This window comes from Pseudophryne corroboree, chromosome 6, assembly GCF_028390025.1.
Source record: "Pseudophryne corroboree isolate aPseCor3 chromosome 6, aPseCor3.hap2, whole genome shotgun sequence".
Lineage (NCBI taxonomy): Eukaryota > Metazoa > Chordata > Amphibia > Anura > Myobatrachidae > Pseudophryne > Pseudophryne corroboree.
The window spans coordinates 719,116,959-719,141,939 of record NC_086449.1 but is presented as its reverse complement, the minus strand read 5'-3'; the positions used below and the strand labels follow the sequence as shown (position 1 = coordinate 719,141,939).

Below are 24,981 nucleotides of genomic sequence, written 5' to 3'. Positions count from 1 at the left end.
TAGAGTTACCAGCCTCAGAAATGGCTACTTAACAGCACCTCAGATTAGAGCCCACATAAATTCTTCACAGAGTTCAAGTACAGTAGCAGACAAATCTCAACATCAACTGTTCAGAGGAGACTATGTGAAACAGGCCTTCATGGTCAAATTGCTGTGAAGAAGCCACTACTGAGGATGAACAACATGAAGAAGAGAATTGTTTGGGCTAAGAAACAATGGACATTAGACAAGTGGAAATCTGTACTTTGGTCTGATGAGTCCAAATTTGAGATTTTTGGTTCCAACCGCCGTGTCTTTGTGAGACGCAGAGAAGGTAAGCGGATGGTTTCTGCATGTGTGGTTCCCACTGTGAAGCATGGAGGAGGAGGTGTGATGGTGTGGGGGTGCTTTGCTGGTGACACTGTTGGTGATTTATTCAAAATTCAAGGCACACTTAACAAGCATGGCTACCATAGCATTCTGCAGCGCCATGCCATCCCATCTGGTTTGCGCTTACTGGGAACATAATTTGTTTTTCAACAAGACAATGACCCGAAACACACCTTCAGGCTATGTAAGGGCTACTTGACCAAGAATGAAAGTGATAGAGTGCTGCGTCAGATGACCTGGCCTCCACAATCACCCCACCTAAAACCAATTAAGATGGTTTGGGATGAGCTGGACCGCAGAGTGAAGGAAAAGCAGCCAACAAGTGCTCAGCACCTCTGGGTACGCCTTCAAGACTGTTGGAAAACCATTCCAGGAGACTACCTCATGAAGCTGATTGTGAAAATGCCAACACTTTGCAGGGCTGTCATCAAAACAAAAGGGGGCTACTGTGAAGAATCTAAAATATAAAACATATTTTGATTTGTTTAATACTTTTTTGTTTACAACATAATTCATATGTGTTCTTTCATAGTTTTGATTTCTTCAGTATTAAATTAGAAAATAATAAAAAACAAAATAAAACAAACATTGAATGAGATGGTGTGTCCAAACTTTTAACTGGTACTGTGTGTTTTATATATATATATATATATATATATATATATATATTTAAAAAAGCACATACTAACTTTACTGAAAACATAGAGTGATGATTGATAAAATTAAACACATTTTTTATTCGCACACCATGGCCACTCCTCTTTTGTACCAGTGCCCAACATTTACTATGGCGGACCGGCATATTAGAGAATACTAATGTAAGGGGGCAAAATCTCAGCTTCCAAGGGATTAATAGGTCTGGCTGTAAGAGTAGCCTATTTCTGGGAAATCTACAGTATGTGATCTGCAGCGTAATGCATTAGAACCGCTTTAAGCAAATCTCTGTATGATAGTTAGATATTTCTTTTATGTATTGGATTTGTGGTACATACTGTATATTCTATGCTAATATACATAGCATAAACGCTATGGTTGTATTACCATAGATGACATTTACCCTCCCAAAATAATGTCACCAAATAATTCACAGGTATAGCAAAAAATACCCCATGTGAATACTTTAGACAACATTATCTTATGGGACAGTCTGATCATTGCAAAAACAAAAACAAAGCAAGACTCATATTAACCCAGTTTTGAAGGTTTTGCTGTTTCTTATCAATGCCACTTCAGCACTTATTTCAACAATTGCTTTTGTAATAATCTAGTCATCGGTCTCTTTCTTTTGGAGGGGTGGGGGTAGCAAGGGTTTGGCAGATTACAGCCTTTGAGACCGGCCTAGATGTGCTATTGGCTTCAATTACAATGTATACATGAGGCATTAGAAAACAATGAAGCAAAGATGGCCTCTGATTCTGACTCTTCCGTGGCTGTCGTGATTTATGATTTTGCTAAAGCTTTAATTTAAAAAATAAAATGGAAGTACAGCTTGAGACAACCCTGTATCTGGCTGCCAAACGAAAATGTTTTTGATTCATGAATAACCTGTCATTTATTGGCTTGATGACAGACCCCAAAAGATGTAATTGTCTGTCATCGTTATCGCTAGAAATCAGTCCTTGTCTTTGGTTTGATTTATACCCAACACATCAGATGTGAGGCCATATGCAAAAGCCATCCAACTAGTCAAATGCAGGGCAGGTATATGGATTAGGTGATCCTCGCTAGGTAATCTGATACTGAACACATCCCAATATGAATGATGTCATGCAAGTGGGCGGTACTCATTATTTGAGAACACTTGTCCATACAGAAAGGTCATTCCTACAACCTTTGGCATAACTTCACAAGGAACATAATCACCCAAAAGTTCCTTCAAGACTCACACTCCAAAAGGTCCATGGTATCACTATGGGCCTGATTATGATCCATTAATTGGTGCCCATCGGAGCAATTCAATTGTTGCTCCGATGGGGCACCCATTACTTTTGATGCACCAAAAAGCACTGGGTTTAGCTGCACAAAGCGTTTAAACATGACTTAAGTCCTCCCCACAGTGTGAAAAGTGCTTTTTGGCTATCCACACGGGACACTTTTCGCTCATTTCTGCTTGCCACCTTAGCAAGCACTGAGCATAAATGTCAGCACACAATGAACTCACGCCCAAACGTCAGCACAACTGAATTGCTGCCGGTGGGTTCCTTCCAGTGGCAGGCACCCAAATAACAACTGAATCGCCCCCTACGTGTTTAATGTTCTATATAGTTTAATTTATACTGTATTTTTCATTGAGAAAGGGAGAACATATCTAAAATACAATTTTCTTCTTCTAGAGCATGTCCTCTGAAGTCCTCTGTGACCTGTGGAGTGTGATGAACAATTGCCCCCTCCCCAAACTGCTAAATACAGCACATATAAATGTGAACATCTGAAATTCTGTGACATTAAGGAAATGTTTACACCTATAGCAGTGATAAACTGCTGGAGATATGGATTTTATTTTCCTATTTATGTTAGAGAAATATGTGAAGGTGTTATGTACTGTAGACTCTGCTGCAGGTGACTTAATTAGTATATCAGTTATTTTGATTTAACCATCCTTGCTCAGCCACATAATATATCCTTAAACCCTGGACTGTTACTGTTCGCTCTAATGTATGGCGATTACATCTATAGTGGGCAAACAGCGCAGGATGGGTAAAACGTATACAAATGACTGGTCATATGACTTTAACTATGTTCCAATATCAGATCACATGACATGAGGCATCCTGTAAGTGCCCCTGTAGCCAGGTAATGAGTCTGTAGCAGCATACTGAACTAGTAACCTGTAACGTTATTGGGTTGTACAAAATAGCTTCTTGTCATAAGAAATCACGCCAATCGCACATCACTCAGTCATCACCATATACTGCACATACACCCCCCAACCCCAACAAAAAGTGAACAAAATATAGACAGCAAACAGTTAAATTAGAAACTTCCCCTCTGTGCTTTTCCTTGCAGAGTGCATTGTCTTAAGGCATAGGCACATTTCCCCCTCTTTGATCAGAGATGGTTCAGTCCAGTGTCCACCCTAGTTATGCTGCTCCGGGTGACCTTATGCATTATGAAAGAATGGTAGAGTTTATTACAGGGAGATATGGAGTGCTACATATAAAAGCACCAAAACAGGATACAAAAAACCCAGCTCACCTTGTGTTCAGAACAAGCCTACCAGAGATTAAAAACACAATATGGTGCTCGGGAGATAAGAGAGACAACCCAAGATCAATGGGAATCAATGGCACACAATGAGAACAATATAGTCTGTCACAAAGCCACTGTTAGAACTGTCCTGTACAGCTGAATAGCGTTGGAATATGTCGCTCCAGTGTCTCTCCCAAAACTGCTGTCGTTGGTTACGTCTCAGTAGGTCATTCTCTCACACATTATTCAATTCAAAATAAAAGATGATGAAATAGAAAATGTCCTTGGCCACCAGAAAATAAAAATGTGGTAGTCTTTTCTGCATTTCATTAGCTAAGCTGAGTCTAATTCTTCTGTATTGTTCAAGTGGCACAGTGTAAGAATACTTAGCCGACATACTGTGACCGCTAATGGAAAAAAAAAAATATATATATATACAGTGGTTGTATTGTACAGCAGCCAGTGAAAATATCATACAATAATGTGATTATTTCTATTATAAAAATAATTCTGACATACTGTAGGAGTCTTAGTGGTTTTGCTAGCAATCAACACAGGAGCCTGGAGAAATAGATGTACGGACCGGGCTACAAATACTGCAGATTACTGTTACAAAAACATACCCCGCGTCCTGCTGCTGACTTGGGCGCAATCCCAGCAAGGCAGGACCCTAACTACTAAAAATAAATCCATTATTAAATAAATCATTGGATAGTTTGACCAGTCAAACTAATACAACGGTCAGATAAAAATGTTTGTAGATTCCAGATCCCCAACTCATCCGGCCCATATGCCAGCATTAAAAACATGGAAACTCCTGTTGCTAGTCGTAAAAATATATTTTTGACATTCTAGAAAGTGAGTATTTTGTAATAACTGAGACCTGTTGTTGCTTCATTGAAGAAACAAACCAAGACCTATATCCTTTTCTCTGCACAATGTCAATGTCTGCCAAATTCCAATCACATTCCAGTTTGGCTAGGATTAGATCGGGGATCAGCCACACAAGGTTCACACGGGATGTAGTTGGGATCCCGGCGCTCAGGATCCCACCAATCAGAAAAGCGGAGCCGGAATCCCGGCACCTGTCGGAACACCGACAGGCGGGATCCCGAACATACCATACTATAGCAAAGTGTAACTGTGCAATGATAGTGGCTCTGTCACATATGTTCCATAGACTAGGAAACTCCAATATTATGGTTCAAGAGGGGGAAAGAAGTTATTAGACTAGAAGGATTTTGTTTGAGACTTAAGTTCAGGCCTAATTCTATGACAAATGAGGACATGTTTCTTTGGGTTTTATATAACCTCTGAGTCTTAGTAGGAAAATGGAACACTGTATATGCATAAGGGAAGACAGCTGAGGGTCACCCTGAGCTCCTGGCACTGAAACATCTCTTCCATGGGAGATTAATAGATTTACAGATATATATAGCTATATATATTTGTATATATTCACACGCACACACACACACATTGTTTCTGAGGCTTCCTGTGTCTGGTTACAGTTGGACTCCTGGTCTTTGGAGTTTGGCGAGCCAGTCTCTCACAGACAGATATTGTTATTTGTCTGACAGGTGGATTCGCTGCCCGCCTGCGACAGGAACAATTTGCCGCTGGCGCACACACAGATCTCAAATACGTTCTGACGGGGAACAGATGCAGAGTACGAGCCCCGCGGCAGCTGTGGAAGTTTAACGTTAGCTGCTTTCAACTGGATCTGCAAAAGAAAAGATGATTATTTGACAGAACAAAATAATAGAAGATTAATTTATGTAGAAATTGGTGCAGTTATACACGATATACCACTATGTCACCATTGTGATTGCGTGACTTGTGGATGCTACTGTGAAGGGCATATGGGGGAACCAAAAAGTAAAAAAATTTAAAACCATTCGATTTTGGTTTGATCCAGGGAAACTCACTAAATGGAAAAGTCTTGTCTTTTGGCCAACAAGGAGATAGTAGAACTAGTTTTTATCACCTCCGAATTTGCATGATGCCTTTGGTCCCAAACTGTGAGGATAGAATCATGTTTCACCTTCTGGCGTCAAGCTCACTTCTGCTCAAACTACTCCACCTACCCGTCACTGTGCTGCTGAATAACTGATTTCAGGAGGAAGCATTAGGTGATATAATCACCTATCACTGGCAGTTCCTCCAAGTCTCTAAATACTGACAGTGGGGCAGATGTATTAAGCCCAAAGACGGGATAAAGAAGTGACAAAGCAGTGATAAGTGCATGGTGATAACGCACCAGCCAGTCATTACGGATCTGAAAAAAGGAGATTTATGATAGACTTACAGTACCATAGTTAAATCTCTTTATGCGAGGTACACTGGGTTCCACAGGGAATACATCGGGGTGTAGAGATGGATCTTGATCCAGAGGCACCAACAGGCTAAAGCTTTAGACTGTCCCAGGATGCATTGCGGGGCCTCCTCTATATAACCCCGCCTCCAGGCACTGTGAGCTCAGTTTTAGTTAACCAGTCCAATGCAGAAGCAAGTAAAAGAGAAGGCAGATGTCAGTCACATAGAACCACGTTCTCACTGCAGGATAAGGGACCAGCGGCTAATGTCATACAAACCCAAAGAAGCTAAGTGTGTCAGGTTGGACGCCCTGTGGAACCCAGTGTACCTCGCAGAAAGAGATTTAACCATGGTAAGTCTACCATAAATCTCCTTTTCTGCCGCGGGGTACACTGTGTTCCACAGGGAATACATCAGGGATGTCTTAAAGCAGTTCCTCAAGGGAAGGGACGCACCTTAGTGGGTATGAGAACTCTGCATCCAAAGGAAGCCTCCTGGGAGGTGGAAGTATCAAAGGCATAGAACCTAATAAACGTGTTCACTGAGGACCACGTAGCCGCCTTGCACAATTGTTCTGCGGTTGCGCCACGGCGGGCCGCCCAAAAAGGTCCAACAGACCAAGTAGAATGGGCCTTAATAGCAGCAGGAGCCGGTAGCCCAGCCTGCGCATAAGCTTGTGCAATCACCATTCTAATACATCTGGCCAAAGTTTGCTTATTCGCAGGCCAGCCACGTTTGTGGAAACCAAAAAGTACAAAAAGGGAATCTGACCTCCTGATAGAAGCAGTCCTCTCCACATAAACACGGAGAGCCCTTACCATATCCAAAGACCGCTCTTTGGAGGACAAGTCAGAAGAGATGAAGGCCGGAAACACAATCTCTTGGTTAAGGTGAAAAGATGACACCACCTTAGGCAAATAACCAGGACGAGTTCGGAGAACTGCGTGGTCACAATGAAATATCAAAAACGGTGGACGACAGGACAAAGTGCCTAAGTCCGATACCCTCCTGGAAGAGGCAATAGACAATAAGAAAAGGACCTTGGCTGTGAGCCATTTAAGGTCCACTGACTCAAGAGGTTCAAATGGAGACTCTTGTAGGGCATTCAGTACAACAGACAAATCCCATGGAACCACAGGAGGGACACAGGGAGGCTGAATCCGCAGTACGCCCAGAGTGAATGTATGAACGTTAGGTATAGACGCAATTTTTCTCTGAAACCACACCGACAAGGCAGATATGTGAACCTTGAGGGAGGCCAGACGAAGTCCTAAATCCAGGCCTTGTTGCAAAAAAGCCAGAAGTCTGGACGTACTTAACTTGGAAGCATCGTAATTCTTAGCAGCACACCAGGTGAAGTAAGAATTCCAGACCCTATAATAAATTTGCGCAGAAGCCGGTTTGCGGGCCTTTAACATAGTTTGGATAACCGCCTCGGAGAAACCTTTGGCCCTCAGGAGTGAAGCTTCAAGAGCCATGCCGTCAAAGCTAGTCTGTCCGGGTTTACACAAGGGCCCTGAACGAGGAGGTCTGGGCGCTGAGGAAGTAGAAGAGGACGCTCTATCAATAGACCCTGCAGGTCTGAGAACCAATGCCGTCTGGGCCACGCTGGAGCGACTAGAAGTAGTATTCCTCCTTCTTGCTTGAACTTCCGTAGTACCCTGGGCAGGAGTGAAACTGCAGGGAATATGTAGGGCAGCTGAAAGTTCCATGGAATTGCCAGTGCGTCCAGGAACGCTGCTTGAGGATCCCTTGTTCTTGATCAGAAGACCGGAACTTTGTGATTGTGTTGAGATGCCATCAGGTCTACATCTGGTAGGCCCACTTGTCCACTAGGAGTTGAAAGACTTCTGGATGAAGACTCCACTCTCCGGTGTGCACATCCTGATAACTGAGGAAGTCCAATTCCCAGTTGAGGACTCCCGGAATGAACACTGCCGATATTGCTGGCAGATGGTGTTCCGCCCAACAAAGGATTTTTGACACTTCCATCACTGCCATGCGGCTTCGAGCGCCGCCTTGATGATTTATGTAAGCCACCATGGTGGCGTTGTCTGATTGTACTTGAACATGCCTGTTCTGTATCAGAGGCAGGGCAAGAGTCAAAGCATTGAACACTGCCCGAAATTCCAGAATGTTTATTGGGAGGAGAGATTCCTCCTTGGTCCACCGACCATGGAGAGAGTGTTGCTCCAGCATCGCACCCCAACCCCTCAGACTGGCGTCCGTAGTCAGGAGGACCCAGTTGAGGATCCAGAAGGGACGGCCCCTGCTCAACTGTTGGTCCTGTAGCCACCAGTTCAGTGACAGACGAACCTCCGGTGTCAAGGAGATCATTTGAGACCTGATCCGATGAGGCAGGCCATCCCACTTGGAAAGGATTAACCTCTGTAGAGGGCGGGAATTAAATTGAGCGTATTCTACAAAGTCTAACGCTGACACCATGGGGCCTAGTACTTGCATCGCCGAGTGTATCGACACTCTTGGGTAAGAGAGGAAGTATCTTATACTGTCCTGGAGTTTCAGGACTTTCTCTGGAGACCGAAACAGTCTTTGGCTGTGGGTGTCCAGCAGTGCCCCCAAGTGCACCATGCTCCGAGCAGGGACCAGCGAGGACTTCTTCCAGTTGACGAGCCACCCGTGGGCTTGTAGGAAGTGTACCGTCAGTTGCAGATGACTGAGGAGGACATCCTGGGAGTTTGACAGGATCAGCAAGTCATCCAGATATGACAGGATCCTGATTCCCTGATGACGGAGATAAGCAGTCATCACTGCCATAACCTTGGTGAAGATCCGAGGTGCTGTGGCTAGTCCAAACGGCAGAGCCTGGAACTGATAGTGAAGGTTGCCTATAGCAAACCGCAGATACTACTGATGCGAAATGGCAATAGGTATATGCAGATAAGCATCTTGTATATCCAGGAATACCATATAATCTCCGGGTTCCATAAACAGTACAATTGAGCGCAGCGTTTCCATACGGAAATTGGACACTCTCACAAATTTGTTCAGTGATTTGAGGTTGAGTATAGGCCGGAAAGACCCATTGGGTTTCGGAACTAGAAACAGGGTTGAGTAGTATCCTCCGCCTCCCTGAGACAGGGGTACCGGCACAACCACTCCTGTATCCAGGAGGGAACGCACAACCAGGTGTAGAGCTTGCTCCTTCAATGAGTCCGAAGGAATAACCGTCGTTTGGAACTGGCGAGGGGGACGTCTTTTGAAAGACTGCATACTCGTGAGAGATGACTTCTCACACCCATGCGTCTGAAGTGGTCTTTAACCAGACCTGGGTGAATTGCAGAAGTCAGCCTCCCACCCTGAGATCCCCAAGGGGGAGGCCCACCCCGTCATGTAGCAGGCTTGTCTTGTTTGGAAGCAGGCTGACGGGCAGCCCAGGACTGTTTTGCTTTGAGCTTAGTGGTTTTGGGAGCACAAGCTCGTCTCGGGTATGCCTGACCTTTCGCTTTCCCTTGAGGTCGAAAGGAACGAAAAGTGGTACTCTTTGCCTTTTGTGCAGAAGGATTGGTATTTGGGAGAAACGCAGTCTTAGCAGCCGCTAAGTCAGTTACAATCTTATTCAGATCCTCCCCAAATAGGATGTCTCCCTTAAATGGGAGTACCTCCAAGGTCTTTTTGGAGTCCAGGTCCACCTTCCATGACCTCAACCACAAAATTCGGCGAACCAGGATGGACGTAGTCGACGCCTTGGCCGCCATTACACCTGCCTCAGAGGACGCCTCCTAAATGTAGTGGGAGGCGGTGACAATATGAGACAGATAATGTCTGGCCATGTCAGATACATCCTGAGGCAGCTCTTCCTCTAATGCCTGAACCCATGCTTCAATTCCGTTTGCGGCCCAGGAGGCTGCTATAGTGGGTCTACTGTATGTACAGCACTGGTAAGGGAATAAATAGACTTCAGGCATCCTTCGACACGCTTATCTGTCGGTTCCTTCAGTGAGGTGACAGGCAGAGTAGATGGCACCACAAGACGGGTGACATGGGAATCCACCAACTTAGCAGAGAGAGGATAACGAGCTAGCTTCTTTTTAGACATGGAGAATTTCTTTCCTGGAGAAGACCAGGGTTCCTAACGTATGTCTACAAAATGGTCAGAATGCGGTAAGATAACTTTAGTTACCTTCTGACATTTAAATTTATCAGGCTTCTTAGACGCAGTAGTGGGATCTACATCATCATCGATTTGTAGAATCAGCTTAATAGCCTCCACTAGGTCAGGGACATCAACTTGCGTTGTAGTTTCCTCATTAGAAGCGACTGTATCAGTGTCTGACGGATCAGTATACTCCCCATCCTCATCAGAAGTATCATCTGAGATATTAGTTGATTGTGAGGAGGCGGCCCGCTTAGATGACCCCTTGACCGTGGAGGGATGTGGGGTAGGTTTTTGTCTAACCAGAGATTGATTCAATTATTGTATCTGGGTAGACAGATTATACGCCCAGGGCGGATTTACCATAGGGACAATATGTGGCTGCAATGGTACAGGAGAGCACCATAGGGGGCGTAAGGCATGTCACCAGCGTATTAAGCATATTTGAAAATGCCGCCCAAGGTGGCTCTGATTGGTTACAGGAGCTGCGGACTGACTGTGAGATGTATGGCACATATTACACAGACCATCACTCAAAGCTTCCCCCTCAGGTAAATACCTGGCGCATGCGCTGCATGATACAGGAGCGTCCATGGATTTCCCGCCCTTTCTGTTAGTCATTTTAGTGAATGTAACCGCAGAGCGTATGAGTACGATACAGCCAGACAGAGTACAATACCTGCGAATAAATCCCTTAGTATGTGACAGCGTACACAGTACACAACACCAGCGTCTAAATCTGGTACTATGTGACTGCGTACACAGTACACAACACCAGCAAATAAATCCGGTATTAGGTGACTGAGTACACAGTAGAATACACTTAACGGTGAATACTGTGCAGCACTATATATGAGACCCTGACGCACCTAGTCCTTTAGGGTACAGAATACAGTGATAGCTATAGCTTGTGATACACTGAAAGTAAAATTCACACAGCAGATACAGGCACACACAGTCACAGTGACAATGCAGATAATTATTTTAGTAAGACAATAAAACTGCACTGGACTAGTGTGTATGTGTATGTGTGTGTGTGTATATATATATATATATATATACACACACACTCCAAACGGCAGCACTCCTTGAGGACTTTTATCAACGCAGAAATGAAGAGACAAACGCTCCAGTCAGTTGTTAACGTTTCAGTTTTTCAACTTTCATCAGAAACACTGAAACGTTAACAACTGACTGGGGCGTTTGTCTCTTCATTTCTGCGTTGATAAAAGTCATCAAGGAGTGCCGCCGTTTGGAGTGTGATTATATGTCTAACATGGTTGGATGGCACTTGAGGCAATTCTTCTACAAGGTGGAGTGCCGGTGACTGTTTGTTCCATATATATATATATATATATATATATATATATATATATATATATAGAAACAAACCTGTGTCAGCTGCCCTTTAGTAATTTATCAGCAAGTGTCAGGTGACTAGCCATGCAGTTCATGGCAGGTACACCTTACACCTAGTGGGCATATTTGCAGTTATATTATGTGATACAGTTGTCAGGTTTTAATTTTTATGATTTTGTGATAGTGTAGTACCTGCATGAAGGTGGGGTACCTTGGCGGGCGGTGTGCAGGCTTCCGTGCATTGGCCAATTCACTAACTAAACCCCCATCATTTATTCATTTATTCATTGATGTTGTGAGGATAAGTGAGCTCATTTTGGTGAGTGCTGAACTTTTTGTTTCTATAATTTTGAGTAGGTGGCCATGGGCTACATGCACCCCACCCTATTAGTGGCAAGTGCGGATACTGCACCCTGCTTCTGGGGTGGCGAGTGCTGTGGTTTTCTATTTGTTGGTATATATATATATATATATATATATATATATATGAGACCGAATGTATATATCAGAATACTCGTACAATATATTCTGGTAGAAGTACACTTGTTCTTAACTAACGCTGTCTTAAAATGACATGTAGAATACTTAAGTCTGTAGAATCACAGCGCTGATAAATCATGCGGATTTACAGAGGAGACCTTGCCCTGCAGTCCGGAGACCAGTCGCACCTACTGTGAGAAGATGGTGCCTAGCGTCTCAGTCAGGGAGTGAGGGAGAGTGTGAGGCAGTTCCAGGGCGGGAACACAAGCAGTAGATGGCGCCCGGAGCTGAGTGAGGGGCTACAGGTCAAGCGGCTTATCCCCTATGCTGGTCCTCACCACCGGGTCCTATGGAGCCTTATTAAACATGGATAATATATTACCTGACCTGTGCTCCCCTGTCCTGGTGGCTATAGTGGGGTCCCTGCACAGCCACAGTGTCCACGCCAGCGTCGCCGTCCGTCTCCTGAGACCGCGACTGGAATGCGATTTAATGGTGGGTCCCACCTGGGGGACCCTCTTACCTCCTCCCTTAGAAGCAGCCACACGATCCAGGAGAGCGTCTGCGGTGGTGTGCCTAGAAACCGGAGCACCTCCACCGCAAGTAACCAGGAACAGAGCCAGCGGGAGTATGCAACGCCGCTGGGGAGGTGATGGAGCCGCAGCACAGTATGTCACACTGACATATGAAGTGCTGCAGCCCTTGAAGTCTTCTGAGTAGCTTTTTCAGGGCTGCCTAGCGCAGCCCCCCCATTAAGTGACCTGCTTATGCAGACACCAACTCTAAAAACTGAGCTCACAGTGCCTAGAGGCGGGGTTATATAGAGGAGGCCCCGCAATGCATCCTCGGACAGTCTAAAGCTTTAGTCTGTTGGTGCCTCTGGATCAAGATCCATCTCTACACCCCAATGTATTCCCTGTGGAACACAGTGTACCCCGCTGCAGAAATAACAGGATCTGACTGGCTGGTGCGTTATCACCTTGCATTTATCACTGCTTTATCATTTCTTTATCCTTTCTCCAGGCTTAATCGATCTGACCCAGTGTGAGGTGTTCTTCTTGCTTTGTACTAACTCTGTGCTGTTAGTCACCGCATTGCTAACTGGTGGAGAGCTTTCTGCTAGTGTAAGAGACACTGCATACCCTTCTGGTGTGTAATGGAGAAGAACAAACATTGTCACCTTAATCATTAATAAATTTACCAACAGGGGCCCTCATTCCGAGTTGATCGGTCGCAAGGCGAATTTAGCAGAGTTACACACGCTAAGCCGCCGCCTACTGGGAGTGAATCTTAGCTTCTTAAAATTGCGACCGATGTATTCGCAATATTGCGATTACTAACTACTTAGCAGTTTCAGAGTAGCTCCAGACTTACTCTGCCTGTGCGATCAGTTCAGTGCTTGTCGTTCCTGGTTGACGTCACAAACACACCCAGCGTTCGCCCAGGCACTCCCACCGTTTCTCCGGCCACTCCTGCGTTTTTTCCGGAAACGGTAGCGTTTTCAGCCACACGCCCCTGAAACGCCGTGTTTCCGCCCAGTAACACCCATTTCCTGTCAATCACATTACGTTCGCCGGAGCGATGAAAAAGCCGTGAGTAAAATTACTTTCTACATAGCAAAGTTACTTGGCGCAGTCGCAGTGCGAACATTGCGCATGCGTACTAAGCGGATTTTCATTGCGATGCGATGAAAAATACCGAGCGAACAACTCGGAATGAGGGCCAGGGCACAGACCAATTTAGCACTTTTACTTGACTGTTTTTTTTTGTTTGTTTTTTTTACAATGTAAAGGCTCAGGATCTCTATGCAAACTCAGGCTGAAGTAGAATTGAACAGTATACGGTTGAATGGTCGTCCATAGCCATGTTGACATTCAGAATGTTGACACCAGATCGTTGATATGGTTAACACTGCCGAAATTAAATAGGTTGACATCTTCAAACCGTCAGCAGGTTCACAATGACAACCACTTGGGCACTAGAGTGCAACCACACTTGCTTGCATGTATAAATACAGCTGTGTCTGTCTGCACGCACATTTATCCCATGGAAATTACCTCTGCAAAATGGTGCAGAGCTGCCCTTTTACAACACAAGCCGTAACAGTAAGGTTGCACTTCAGCATTTAAAGTATAGCTAAAACCAAAGTTAATTTTGTGTTAAATAGACCTAATCAGCCATGTGATGAAGACATTTTATACTGACTAATCAGCTCCACAAGATCAACTTTTGCTATTTTTTTTCACCAAGCAGTGAGTGCAGCTCAGATAAAATGTGGCATGGATGGGGACAGGCGCTGTCCCCATGTACGTTCCTTACAGCAGCTGTCTGGAAGCCAAGCACTAAATGTTGGGGAAATCTGGTAAATAATGACTACGCTGATTTACACGATGTGCACTTTGTGGCCTGATTTTCAGAGATAAATGATATGACCTATAAGTTATGTCTTTAAAAAGTTTCTTATTAAAAGTTTCAACTTATACATATTTTTTAATTCCGACAAAAACATTTTGTATTTGCAGAATACCTCTCCGTCTGTAGAGTCTAGGCGTAGATCTGTTCTACAAGATGCCTCCAAACTGCCAGCTTCTGCATTTATCTCAATGCCTTTTGGTGCCTCCATTATCAAGGTCCTTGTTGGCGATTCCAGCCTGTTTAAAGCAGGTAAGACATATTAACAAGCATCACACACCAGCACCAGCAGTGACTGCTGAGACGTGCAAATAAAGGCCAAAGTCAAATCACATTCTGGATGTAGAATTTAGCATTATACGAGCAAATCTTTTATTTCTAATTACATTATTTATAGAGCCAACACATTGCAAGGCACTGTACATGCAGAACTGGTTTATGCACATCACACCCTGCCCCAGTAGGGCTACCACAGATCATGGGCCCACACACACAGGCCGTGTCTAAATGAAACAGATGCCAATCAGCCTTTGGGCTATGTGAAGAAACACCCAGAGGAAACCATGAGAACATGAAAAGAATACAAACTCTAAACAGATAGCTGCATGGATCCAAAGTCAGGCACAGTCTTCAGTGCAGCCAGACAGGAATCATAATAACTACCTCATTTTTTTCTTAAGACTCTCTGCTGAAGAGAGATTAATATATACATTATATATATATATATATATATATATATATGAGATTACCATTTAGGATATACCTGAGAAAGTTATACTTTTAAAATAAGATTTTACTCACGGTAAATCTATTTCTCGTAGTCCGTAGTGGATGCTGGGTACTCCGTAAGGACCATGGGGGAATAGACGGGCTCCGCAGGAGACTGGGCACTCTAAAGAAAAGATTAGGTACTACATCTGGTGTGCACTCCTCCCTCTATGCCCCTCCTCCAGACCTCAGTTAGGGAAACTGTGCCCGGAAGAGCTGACATTACTAGGAAAGGATTTGGAATCCCGGGTAAGACTCATACCAGCCACACCAATCACACCGTACAACTTGTGATAACTATACCCAGTTAACAGTATGAACAACAACTGAGCCTCATTAAACTGATGGCTCAGAACAAAAAACCCTATAGTTAAGCAATAACTATATACACATATTGCAGAATTCCGCACTTGGGATGGGCGCCCAGCATCCACTACGGACTACGAGAAATAGATTTACCGGTGAGTAAAATCTTATTTTCTCTCATGTCCTAGTGGATGCTGGGTACTCCGTAAGGACCATGGGGATTATACCAAAGCTCCCAAACGGGCGGGAGAGTGCGGATGACTCTGCAGCACCGAATGAGCAAACTCAAGGTCCTCCTCAGCCAGGGTATCAAACTTGTAGAATTTTGCAAACGTGTTTGATCCCGACAAGGTAGCAGCTCGGCAAAGTTGTAAAGCCGAGACCCCTCGGGCAGCCGCCCAAGAAGAGCCCACCTTCCTCGTGGAATGGGCGTTGACTGATTTAGGATGCGGCAGTCCAGCCGCAGAATGTGCAAGTTGAATTGTGCAACAGATCCAGCGAGCAATAGTCTGCTTTGAAGCAGGAGCACCCAGCTTGTTGGGTGCATGCAGGATAAACAGCGAGTCAGTTTTTCTGACTCTAGCCGTCCTGGAAACATAGATTTTCAGGGCCCGGACTACATCCAGCAACTTGGAAGCCTCCAAGTCCCGAGTAGCCGCAGGCACCACAATAGGTTGGTTCAAATGGAACGCTGATACCACCTTAGGGAGAAATTGTGGACGAGTCCTCAATTCTGCCCTGTCCATATGGAAGATCAGATAGGGGCTTTTGCATGACAAAGCCGCCAATTCTGACACACGCCTAGCCGAAGCCAAGGCCAAAAGCATGACCACTTTCCACGTGAGATATTTCAACTCCACGGTCTGAAGTGGCTCAAACCAATGTGATTTTAGGAAATCCAACACAACGTTGAGATCCCAAGGTGCCACTGGGGGCACAAAAGGGGGCTGAATATGCAGCACTCCCTTAACAAACGTCTGAACTTCAGGCAGTGAAGCCAGTTCTTTTTTAAAGAAAATAGACAGGGCCGAAATCTGGACTTTAATGGATCCCAATTTTAGGCCCATAGTCACTCCTGACTGTAGGAAGTGCAGAAATCGACCCAGCTGAAATTCTTCTGTTGGGGCCTTCATAGCCTCACACCAAGCCACATATTTTCGCCATATGCGGTGATAATGTTTTGCTGTCACATCCTTCCTAGCTTTTATCAGCGTAGGAATGACTTCAATCGGAATGCCCTTTTCCAGCAGGATCCGGCGTTCAACCGCCATGCCGTCAAACGCAGCCGCGGTAAGTCTTGGAACAGACAGGGCCCCTGCTGTAGCAGGTCCTGTCTGAGAGGCAGAGGCCAAGGGTCCTCTGAGATCATTTCTTCTAGTTCCGGGAACCAAGTCCTTCTTGGCCAATCCGGAACGATGAGTATAGTTCTTACTCCTCTCTTTCTTATTATCCTCAGTACCTTTGGTATGAGAGGAAGAGGAGGGAACACATAAACCGACTGGTACACCCACGGTGTCACTAGAGCGTCCACAGCTATCGCCTGAGGGTCCCTGGACCTGGCGCAATATCTTTTTAGCTTTTTGTTGAGGCGGGACGCCATCATGTCCACCTGTGGCCTTTCCCAACGATTTACAATCAGCTGGAAGACTTCTGGATGAAGTCCCCACTCTCCCGGGTGGAGGTCGTGCCTGCTGAGGAAGTCTGCTTCCCAGTTGTCCACTCCCGGAATGAACACTGCTGACAGTGCTATCACGTGATTTTCCGCCCATCGGAGAATCCTTGTGGCTTCTGCCATCGCCATTCTGCTTCTTGTGCCGGCCTGTCGGTTTACATGGGCGACCGCCGTGATGTTGTCTGACTGAATCAGCACCGGCTGGTTTTGAAGCAGGGGTTTTTTATGTGTAGGGAAGCTTCCTGACTCGACCATTGTCCTTGGAAGTTTCTTCCCTGCGTGACTGCCCCCCAACCTCGGAGGCTTGCATCCGTGGTCACCAGGACCCAGTCCTGTATGCCGAATCTGCGGCCCTCGAGTAGATGAGCACTCTGCAGCCACCACAGCAGATACACCCTGGCCCTCGGGGACAGGGTGATCAGCCGATGCATCTGAAGATGCGATCCGGACCACTTGTCTAACAGATCCCACTGAAAGATCCGTGCATGGAACCTGCCGAATGGAATTGCCTCGTAAGAAGCTACCATCTTTCCCAGGACTCGCGTGCAGTGATGCACCGACACCTGTTTTGGTTTTAGGAGGTCTCTGACCAGAGATGACAACTCCTTGGCCTTCTCCTCCGGGAGAAACACCTTCTTCTGTTCTGTGTCCAGAATCATACCCAGGAACAGCAGACGCGTCGTAGGAACCAGCTGCGACTTCGGGATATTCAAAATCCAGCCGTGCTGTTGTAGTACTTCCTGAGATAGTGCTACTCCGACCAACAACTGCTCCCTGGACCTCGCCTTTATAAGGAGATCGTCCAAGTACGGGATAATTATAACTCCCTTCTTTCAAAGGAGTATCATCATTTCGGCCATTACTTTGGTAAATACCCTCGGTGCCGTGGACAGACCAAACGGCAACGTCTGGAATTGGTAATGGCAGTCCTGTACCACAAAACGGAGGTACACCTGGTGAGGTGGGTAAATGGGGACATGTAGGTAAGCATCCTTGATGTCCAGTGATACCATGTAATCCCCCTCTTCCAGGCTTGCAATAACCGCCCTGAGCGATTCCATTTTGAACTTGAACTTCCTTATATAAGTGTTCAAGGATTTCAAATTTAGAATGGGTCTCACCGAACCGTCTGGTTTCGGTACCACAAACATTGTGGAATAGTAACCCCGTCCCTGTTGAAGGAGGGGAACTTTTATTATCACCTGCTGGAGGTACAGCTTGTGAATTGCCGCCAGTACTACCTCCCTGTCCTGGGGAGTAGCTGGCAAGACTGATTTTAGGTAACGGCGAGGGGGAGACGTCTCGAATTCCAGCTTGTATCCCTGAGATACCACTTGTAGAACCCAGAGATCCACCTGTGAGCGAACCCACTGGTCGCTGAAGTTCCGGAGTAGCGGGCGTTTTTGAGCCCCTGTCGGCCTCTGAGATGCCTGGTCAGGCGCGGGCTGAGATGCCGGCTGTCCCAAAGCTGCGTCATCTAACCTTTTATGCAAGGAGTTGACACTGTCGGTTAATACCTTCCACATATCCATCCACTCCGGTGTCGGCCCCACAGGGGGCAACATCACACTTATCGGCTCCTGCTCCGCCTCCACGTAAGCGTCCTCATCAAACATGTCGACACAGCCGTACCGACATACCGCACACACACACAGGGAATGCTCTGACTGAGGACAGGACCCCACAAAGTCCTTTGGGGAGACAGAGAGAGAGTATGCCAGCACACACCACAGCGCTATATAATCAGGGATTTACACTAACAAAAGCGATTTTCCCTATAGCTGCTTTTATATATAGTTTGCGCCTAAATTTAGTGCCCCCCCTCTCTTTTTTACCCTTGATGTCTGGAAACTGCAGGGGAGAGCCTGGGGAGCTATCTTCCAGCGGAGCTGTGAAGAAAAAATGGAGCCGGTGTGCTGAGGAAGATAGCCCCGCCCCCTTCTCGGCGGACTTCTCCCGCTTTTTATCTGTATAATGGCGGGGGATTATGCACATATACAGCTTAAAAGCTGTATTATGTGTCAATTAGCCATGTAAGGTACTCTAATTGCTGCCCAGGGCGCCCCCCCCCCCCAGCGCCCTGCACCCATCAGTGACCGGAGTGTGTGGTGTGCATAGGGAGCAGTGGCGCACAGCTGCAGTGCTGTGCGCTACCTTAATGAAGACCGAAGTCTTCAGCCGCCGATTTCCTCCGGTTTCTTCCATCTTCTGGCTCTGCAAGGGGGACGGCGGCGCGGCTCCGGGAACGGACGATCGAGGTCGGGCCCTGTGTTCGATCCCTCTGGAGCTAATGGTGTCCAGTAGCCGAGAAGCACAAGCTAGCTGCAAGCAGGTACGTTGGCTTCTCTCCCCTCAGTCCCTCGTAGCAGTGAGTCTGTTGCCAGCAGATCTCACTGAAAATAAAAAACCTAACAAATACTTTTCTTTCTAGGAAGCTCAGGAGAGCCCCTAGAGTGCATTCGGCTCTGGCCGGGCACAGATTCTAACTGAGGTCTGGAGGAGGAGCATAGAGGGAGGAGCCAGTGCACACCAGATGTAGTACCTAATCTTTTCTTTAGAGTGCCCAGTCTCCTGCGGAGCCCGTCTATTCCCCCATGGTCCTTACGGAGTACCCAGCATCCACTAGGACGTCAGAGAAAAGGGAAATACACTGTATGCAGTAGCATCAGCCCCGGGTGGGGGGAAGGGGGGCACTATGGGCTGCTCTCGGGTGTCACCCGCCTAGGGGTGAACCCAAAATGCCAGCTCCTCCTCAGTGATAGGAGTGGGTCTGCACTGTAACATTACGTGCAGCACTCTGCTCCTGTCACAGTGTAGGAGCCAGCACTGTAGACAGTCTCCAGGGGCAGCCCAGCATCCCCGGGACCCCCAGAGTGACGAAAATCGAGGACATCTTGCAAAGCCACACCCCTTCCCACAAGACCACACTCCGATGTACGCATGGAGTCTTTAGGTACACCAGGTGTCACCAAAGCTAGTGCCGCCACTGACTATATGCACAGTGTTTTAATTAACAAGATACAAATCATTATGGTACTATTGATAACTTCTGATGTAAGCAGCTTTCAGAGCTGGGCAATTTCACCTTTACTGAGAAACAAACAAAAACACAATAACATAATGCTGTCTATTTGTTTTTTAAAACTGGTGCAGAAAATGCTTGCTGTAACGCATTGCAGCCAATCAGATGTGTGCTTGGATAAACAGTTCCAGTTGGAATCTGATTGTTTGCTACAGACTGAGGTTCTGTACCAGTTACACCGCTAGCTGTGTACAGTTATCCTATCTCTCCACCGCATTTTGTTTTTCCATTATTTTTCCAGTGCAATGTCCCTGTTTAAGATTTTTTTCCCCTCTATACTTGTCTTCACATGTCAAATGTAGATCTGAGACACACAATATTTCTGGTAGTCCCCCGCACCCTCCCACATCCTACCTGCTTCCTAGTGATGTAGGCAGGATGCGGAGAAAAGCACTGTAATCCCAGACACCGTATAGAAGAGGCGGAGCCTAACGGCGCAAATTGTGCAATTAAGTCAGGCCCCACTCCCCAAAGTGGCAAACAGTGTTTCCTCTCTGGGCTTCTCCTGGAGAGAAGACCGTAAAAGTGGGCAAGTATGATATGCATCAGTGCTTGGAGAGTGATAAAGTGGTGAGAGATAAAGTACCAACCAATTAGCTCCTGTCATTTTTAATTAACACAGCCTGTAACATGGCAGTTAGGAGCTGATTGGCTGGTAATTCATCTCTCCCCACTTTATCTCTCTACAAGTGTTGATGCACATGCCCCCTTAGGTCCGACTCTGGGGGAAATTTACTAAGCTCCCGATTTTGACCGAGATGCCGTTTTTTCATCAAAGTGTCATCTCGGTAATTTACTAAACACTAATCACGGCAGAGATGAGGGCATTCGTAATTTTTTGCAAGTCCAAGTAAAAAATTACGAATGAATACACCATCGGTCAAAACGCGGCTGTTTAAGTATGAATCTCGGTCATTTACTAAGAAGTGCAAAGCAAAAAAAAAAAAAACACTGCCGTGAAAAATTACAACTCGTAAAAAAGTGCTAAAAAAAAACAGACCTTTTTTTTTTATTCGTGATTGGATAGGCATGCACGGATCCATGAGATCCGTGCATGTATATCAGTGGGAAGGGGTGGGAAAGTGCTTATTTTTTCATAAAAAATTGCGTGGGGTCCCCCCTCCTAAGCATAACCAGCCTCGGGCTCTTTGAGCCGATCCTGGTTGCAGAAATATGGGGAAAAAAATGACAGGGGTTCCCCCATATTTAAGCAACCAGCATCGGGCTCTGCGCCTGGTCCTGGTCCCAAAAATACGGGGGACAAAAAGAGTAGGGGTCCCCCGTATTTTTAAAACCAGCACCGGGCTCCACTAGCTGGACAGATAATGCCACAGCCGGGGGTCACTTTTATATAGTGCCCTGCGGCCGTGGCATCAAAAATCCAACTAGTCACTCCTGGCCGGGGTACCCTGGGGGAGTGGGGACCCCTTCAATCAAGGGGTCCCCCCCCCCAGCCACCCAAGGGCCAGGGGTGAAGCCCGAGGCTGCCCCCCCCATCCAATGGGCTGCGGATGGGGAGGCTGATAGCCTTTGTTGTAAAAGAAAAGATATTGTTTTTAGTAGCAGTACTACAAGGCCCAGCAAGCCTCCCCCGCATGCTGGTACTTGGAGAACCACAAGTACCAGCATGCGACGGAAAAACGGGCCCGCTGGTACCTGTAGTACTACTACTAAAAAAATACCCAAAAAAAGACAAGACACACACACCGTGAAAGTATAATTTTATTACATACATACACACATACATACATACTTACCTTAAGTTCCCACGCAGGTCGGTCCTCTTCTCCAGTAGAATCCAAGGGGTACCTGTTGAAGAAATTATACTCACGAGATCCAGGGGTCCAGGCTCCTCGGGAAATCCAGGGGTAATCCACGTACTTGAAAAAAAAAAAAAAAACGGTGTCCCGACCACGAACTGAAAGGGGACCCATGTTTGCACATGGGTCACCTTTCCACGAATGCCAGAAACCCACTTTGACTTCTGTCTAAGTGGGTTTCTTCAGCCAATCAGGGAGCGCCACGTTGTAGCACTCTCCTGATCAGCTGTGTGCTCCTGTCCTCACTGACAGGCAGCACACGGCAGTGTTACAATGTAGCGCCTATGCGCTACATTGTAACCAATGCTGGGAACTTTCTGCTCAGCGGTGACGTCACTTTAGGTCAACCGCAGGGCAGAAAGTTCCCAGCATTGGTTACAATGTAGCGCATAGGCGCTACATTGTAACACTGCCGTGTGCTGCCTGTCAGTGAGGACAGGAGCACACAGCTGATCAGGAGAGTGCTACAACGTGGCGCTCCCTGATTGGCTGAAGAAACCCACTTAGACAGAAGTCAAAGTGGGTTTCTGGCATTCGTGGAAAGGTGACCCATGTGCAAACATGGGTCCCCTTTCAGTTCGTGGTCGGGACACCGTTTTTTTTTTTTTTTCAAGTACGTGGATTACCCCTGGATTTCCCGAGGAGCCTGGACCCCTGGATCTCGTGAGTATAATTTCTTCAACAGGTACCCCTTGGATTCTACTGGAGAAGAGGACCGACCTGCGTGGGAACTTAAGGTAAGTATGTATGTATGTGTGTATGTATGTAATAAAATTATACTTTCACGGTGTGTGTGTCTTGTCTTTTTTTGGGTATTTTTTTAGTAGTAGTACTACAGGTACCAGCGGGCCCGTTTTTCCGTCGCATGCTGGTACTTGTGGTTCTCCAAGTACCAGCATGCGGGGGAGGCTTGCTGGGCCTTGTAGTACTGCTACTAAAAACAATATCTTTTCTTTTACAACAAAGGCTATCAGCCTCCCCATCCGCAGCCCATTGGATGGGGGGGGACAGCCTCGGGCTTCACCCCTGGCCCTTGGGTGGCTGGGGGGGGGGACCCCTTGATTGAAGGGGTCCCCACTCCCCCAGGGTACCCCGGCCAGGAGTGACTAGTTGGATTTTTGATGCCACGGCCGCAGGGCACTATATAAAAGTGACCCCCGGCTGTGGCATTATCTGTCCAGCTAGTGGAGCCCGGTGCTGGTTTTAAAAATACGGGGGACCCCTACTCTTTTTGTCCCCCGTATTTTTGGAACCAGGACCAGGCGCAGAGCCCGATGCTGGTTGCTTAAATATGGGGGAACCCCTGTCATTTTTTTCCCCATATTTCGGCAACCAGGATCGGCTCAAAGAGCCCGAGGCTGGTTATGCTTAGGAGGGGGGACCCCACGCAATTTTTTTTTTTAATTTTACAGTGTTTAATTAAAAAAAAAAAAAAAATAGAACCCCAGCACGGATCACACAGATCCGGCCGAGATTAATTGTAAAAAAGTCGGCAGTGTTTTGCTAATCACTGCCGTAAAAAACACAAAAAAAACACGAATGACATCGACATCGGAAGAAAAGAAAAACCCGAATACGACAGCTTAGTAAATCCATCGTAACAAATTCAAAAAGTTGCAGTTTTACACTTTCGATGTCATTCGTGATTGAACTTTGACCTGAAACGGGAAAATACGAATCTTAGTAAATTTACCCCTCTGAATGATATTAGGATTGCAATCCTTAATTATATTTAACAGGATGCGATTGCCCTATTATTTGAATAGAATACATAGGGGTATATTCAATTGCGGCCGAATTGCCAAAATTGTCGAAAAACGGGACATTTTCGACACAAAAAACCTGTAGAATAGGATTCGACAATTCAATACAATACTTTTCGACAAAAAAACTGCCGCTTCATTTTCGACTTTTTGTAATTTGTGAAATTTTTTAAATTCAACATGTCTGCAATGTTAAAAATGTTAATGTTAAAAATGCGGCTTTTCGACAAAAGTATATTCAATTGAAGAATGTCGATTCGACAACAGTGCTTTTCGACAGTCATTTCGTCAATTTCATACCGCCTCATTTTTCTGTCGTGATCTAACACATTTTTTTTAAAACATGTATTTTTTGGGGGCTTTTTTGATTGCTAATAGCATATCTATTTATATTTGAAGGGATTATCTACTTGGTTTGTCTATTTATGAGCCACAAGTATTATTTAATAGATTTTTTTAAAAGAATATTTTTTTTTAATGGCTACAATAATATGGAGAGATCAGTGCATGTTTTTCAGTTGAAAGGGGTGTGAAATGGTTAAAAATACTGAAAAAAATTGCGTGGGGTCCCCCCTACTAAGCATAACCAGCCACAAGAGTGACCCCACTTAACCTCGCAGTCTACAGCAGACTGCAAAGTTCCCACCATTGGATACAATGGAGCGCCTATGCGCTACATTGTATCTCCAGTGCGCCGCCTGACTGACAATTCAGGCGCGCACAGCCAATCAGGAGAGTGCCATGATGTGGCGCTCCATGATTGGCTGAAGGGGCCCTCTTTGACAGCAGTCACGGGGGGTCCCGCCAGTCGGGGAAAGGGGTCCCATGTGTAAACATGGGACCGTGTTTTTCGTTTTTTTATTTTGCCAAGTACGTGGATTACAATCAGAAGAGGACCGATCTACACTGGATTGTTGTGAGTATAATTTTATTTACAGGTACCCCTGGATTCTACTGGAGAAGAGGACCGACTGCTTCGTGTCAACATAGGTAAGTATGTATGTATGTTGGTGTGCATGTATTTAATAAAGTTGTACTATCACGGTGTCTGTGTTTTGTTTTTATTTAGGTATTTTTTTTGTAGTAGAACAACAGGTACCAGCGCCCCCCCCCCCCCGCATCCTGGTACTTGTGGTTCTCCAAGTACCAGCTTGCGAGGGAGGCTTGCTGGGACTTGTAGTTCTGCTACAAAAAACAATATTCTTTTTTTGTCACAAAAGGCTATCAGCCCCCCATCCGCCGCCCTTGGATGGGGGGGGCAGCCTCGGGCTTCACCCCTGGCCCTTGGGTGGCTGGAGGGGGGGACCCCTTGATTTAAGGGGTCCCCA

At 46.0% G+C, this 24,981-nt stretch overlaps 1 protein-coding gene across 1 annotated transcript in view; it reads right to left on the bottom strand.

Moving 5' to 3' along the window:
* Positions 1-952: 952 nt before the first annotated feature.
* The window catches only part of SGCD (sarcoglycan delta), a 192,580-nt gene continuing 168,551 nt past the window's right edge, over positions 953-24,981 (bottom strand). The window contains exons 5-6 of the mRNA XM_063930051.1: positions 14,358-14,481; positions 953-5,281 (exon numbers count right to left, since the gene is read on the bottom strand). Coding sequence (XP_063786121.1) covers positions 5,108-5,281; positions 14,358-14,481 — 298 coding nt within the window. The 3' untranslated portion in view covers positions 953-5,107. The remainder of the gene's footprint in view (positions 5,282-14,357; positions 14,482-24,981) is intronic.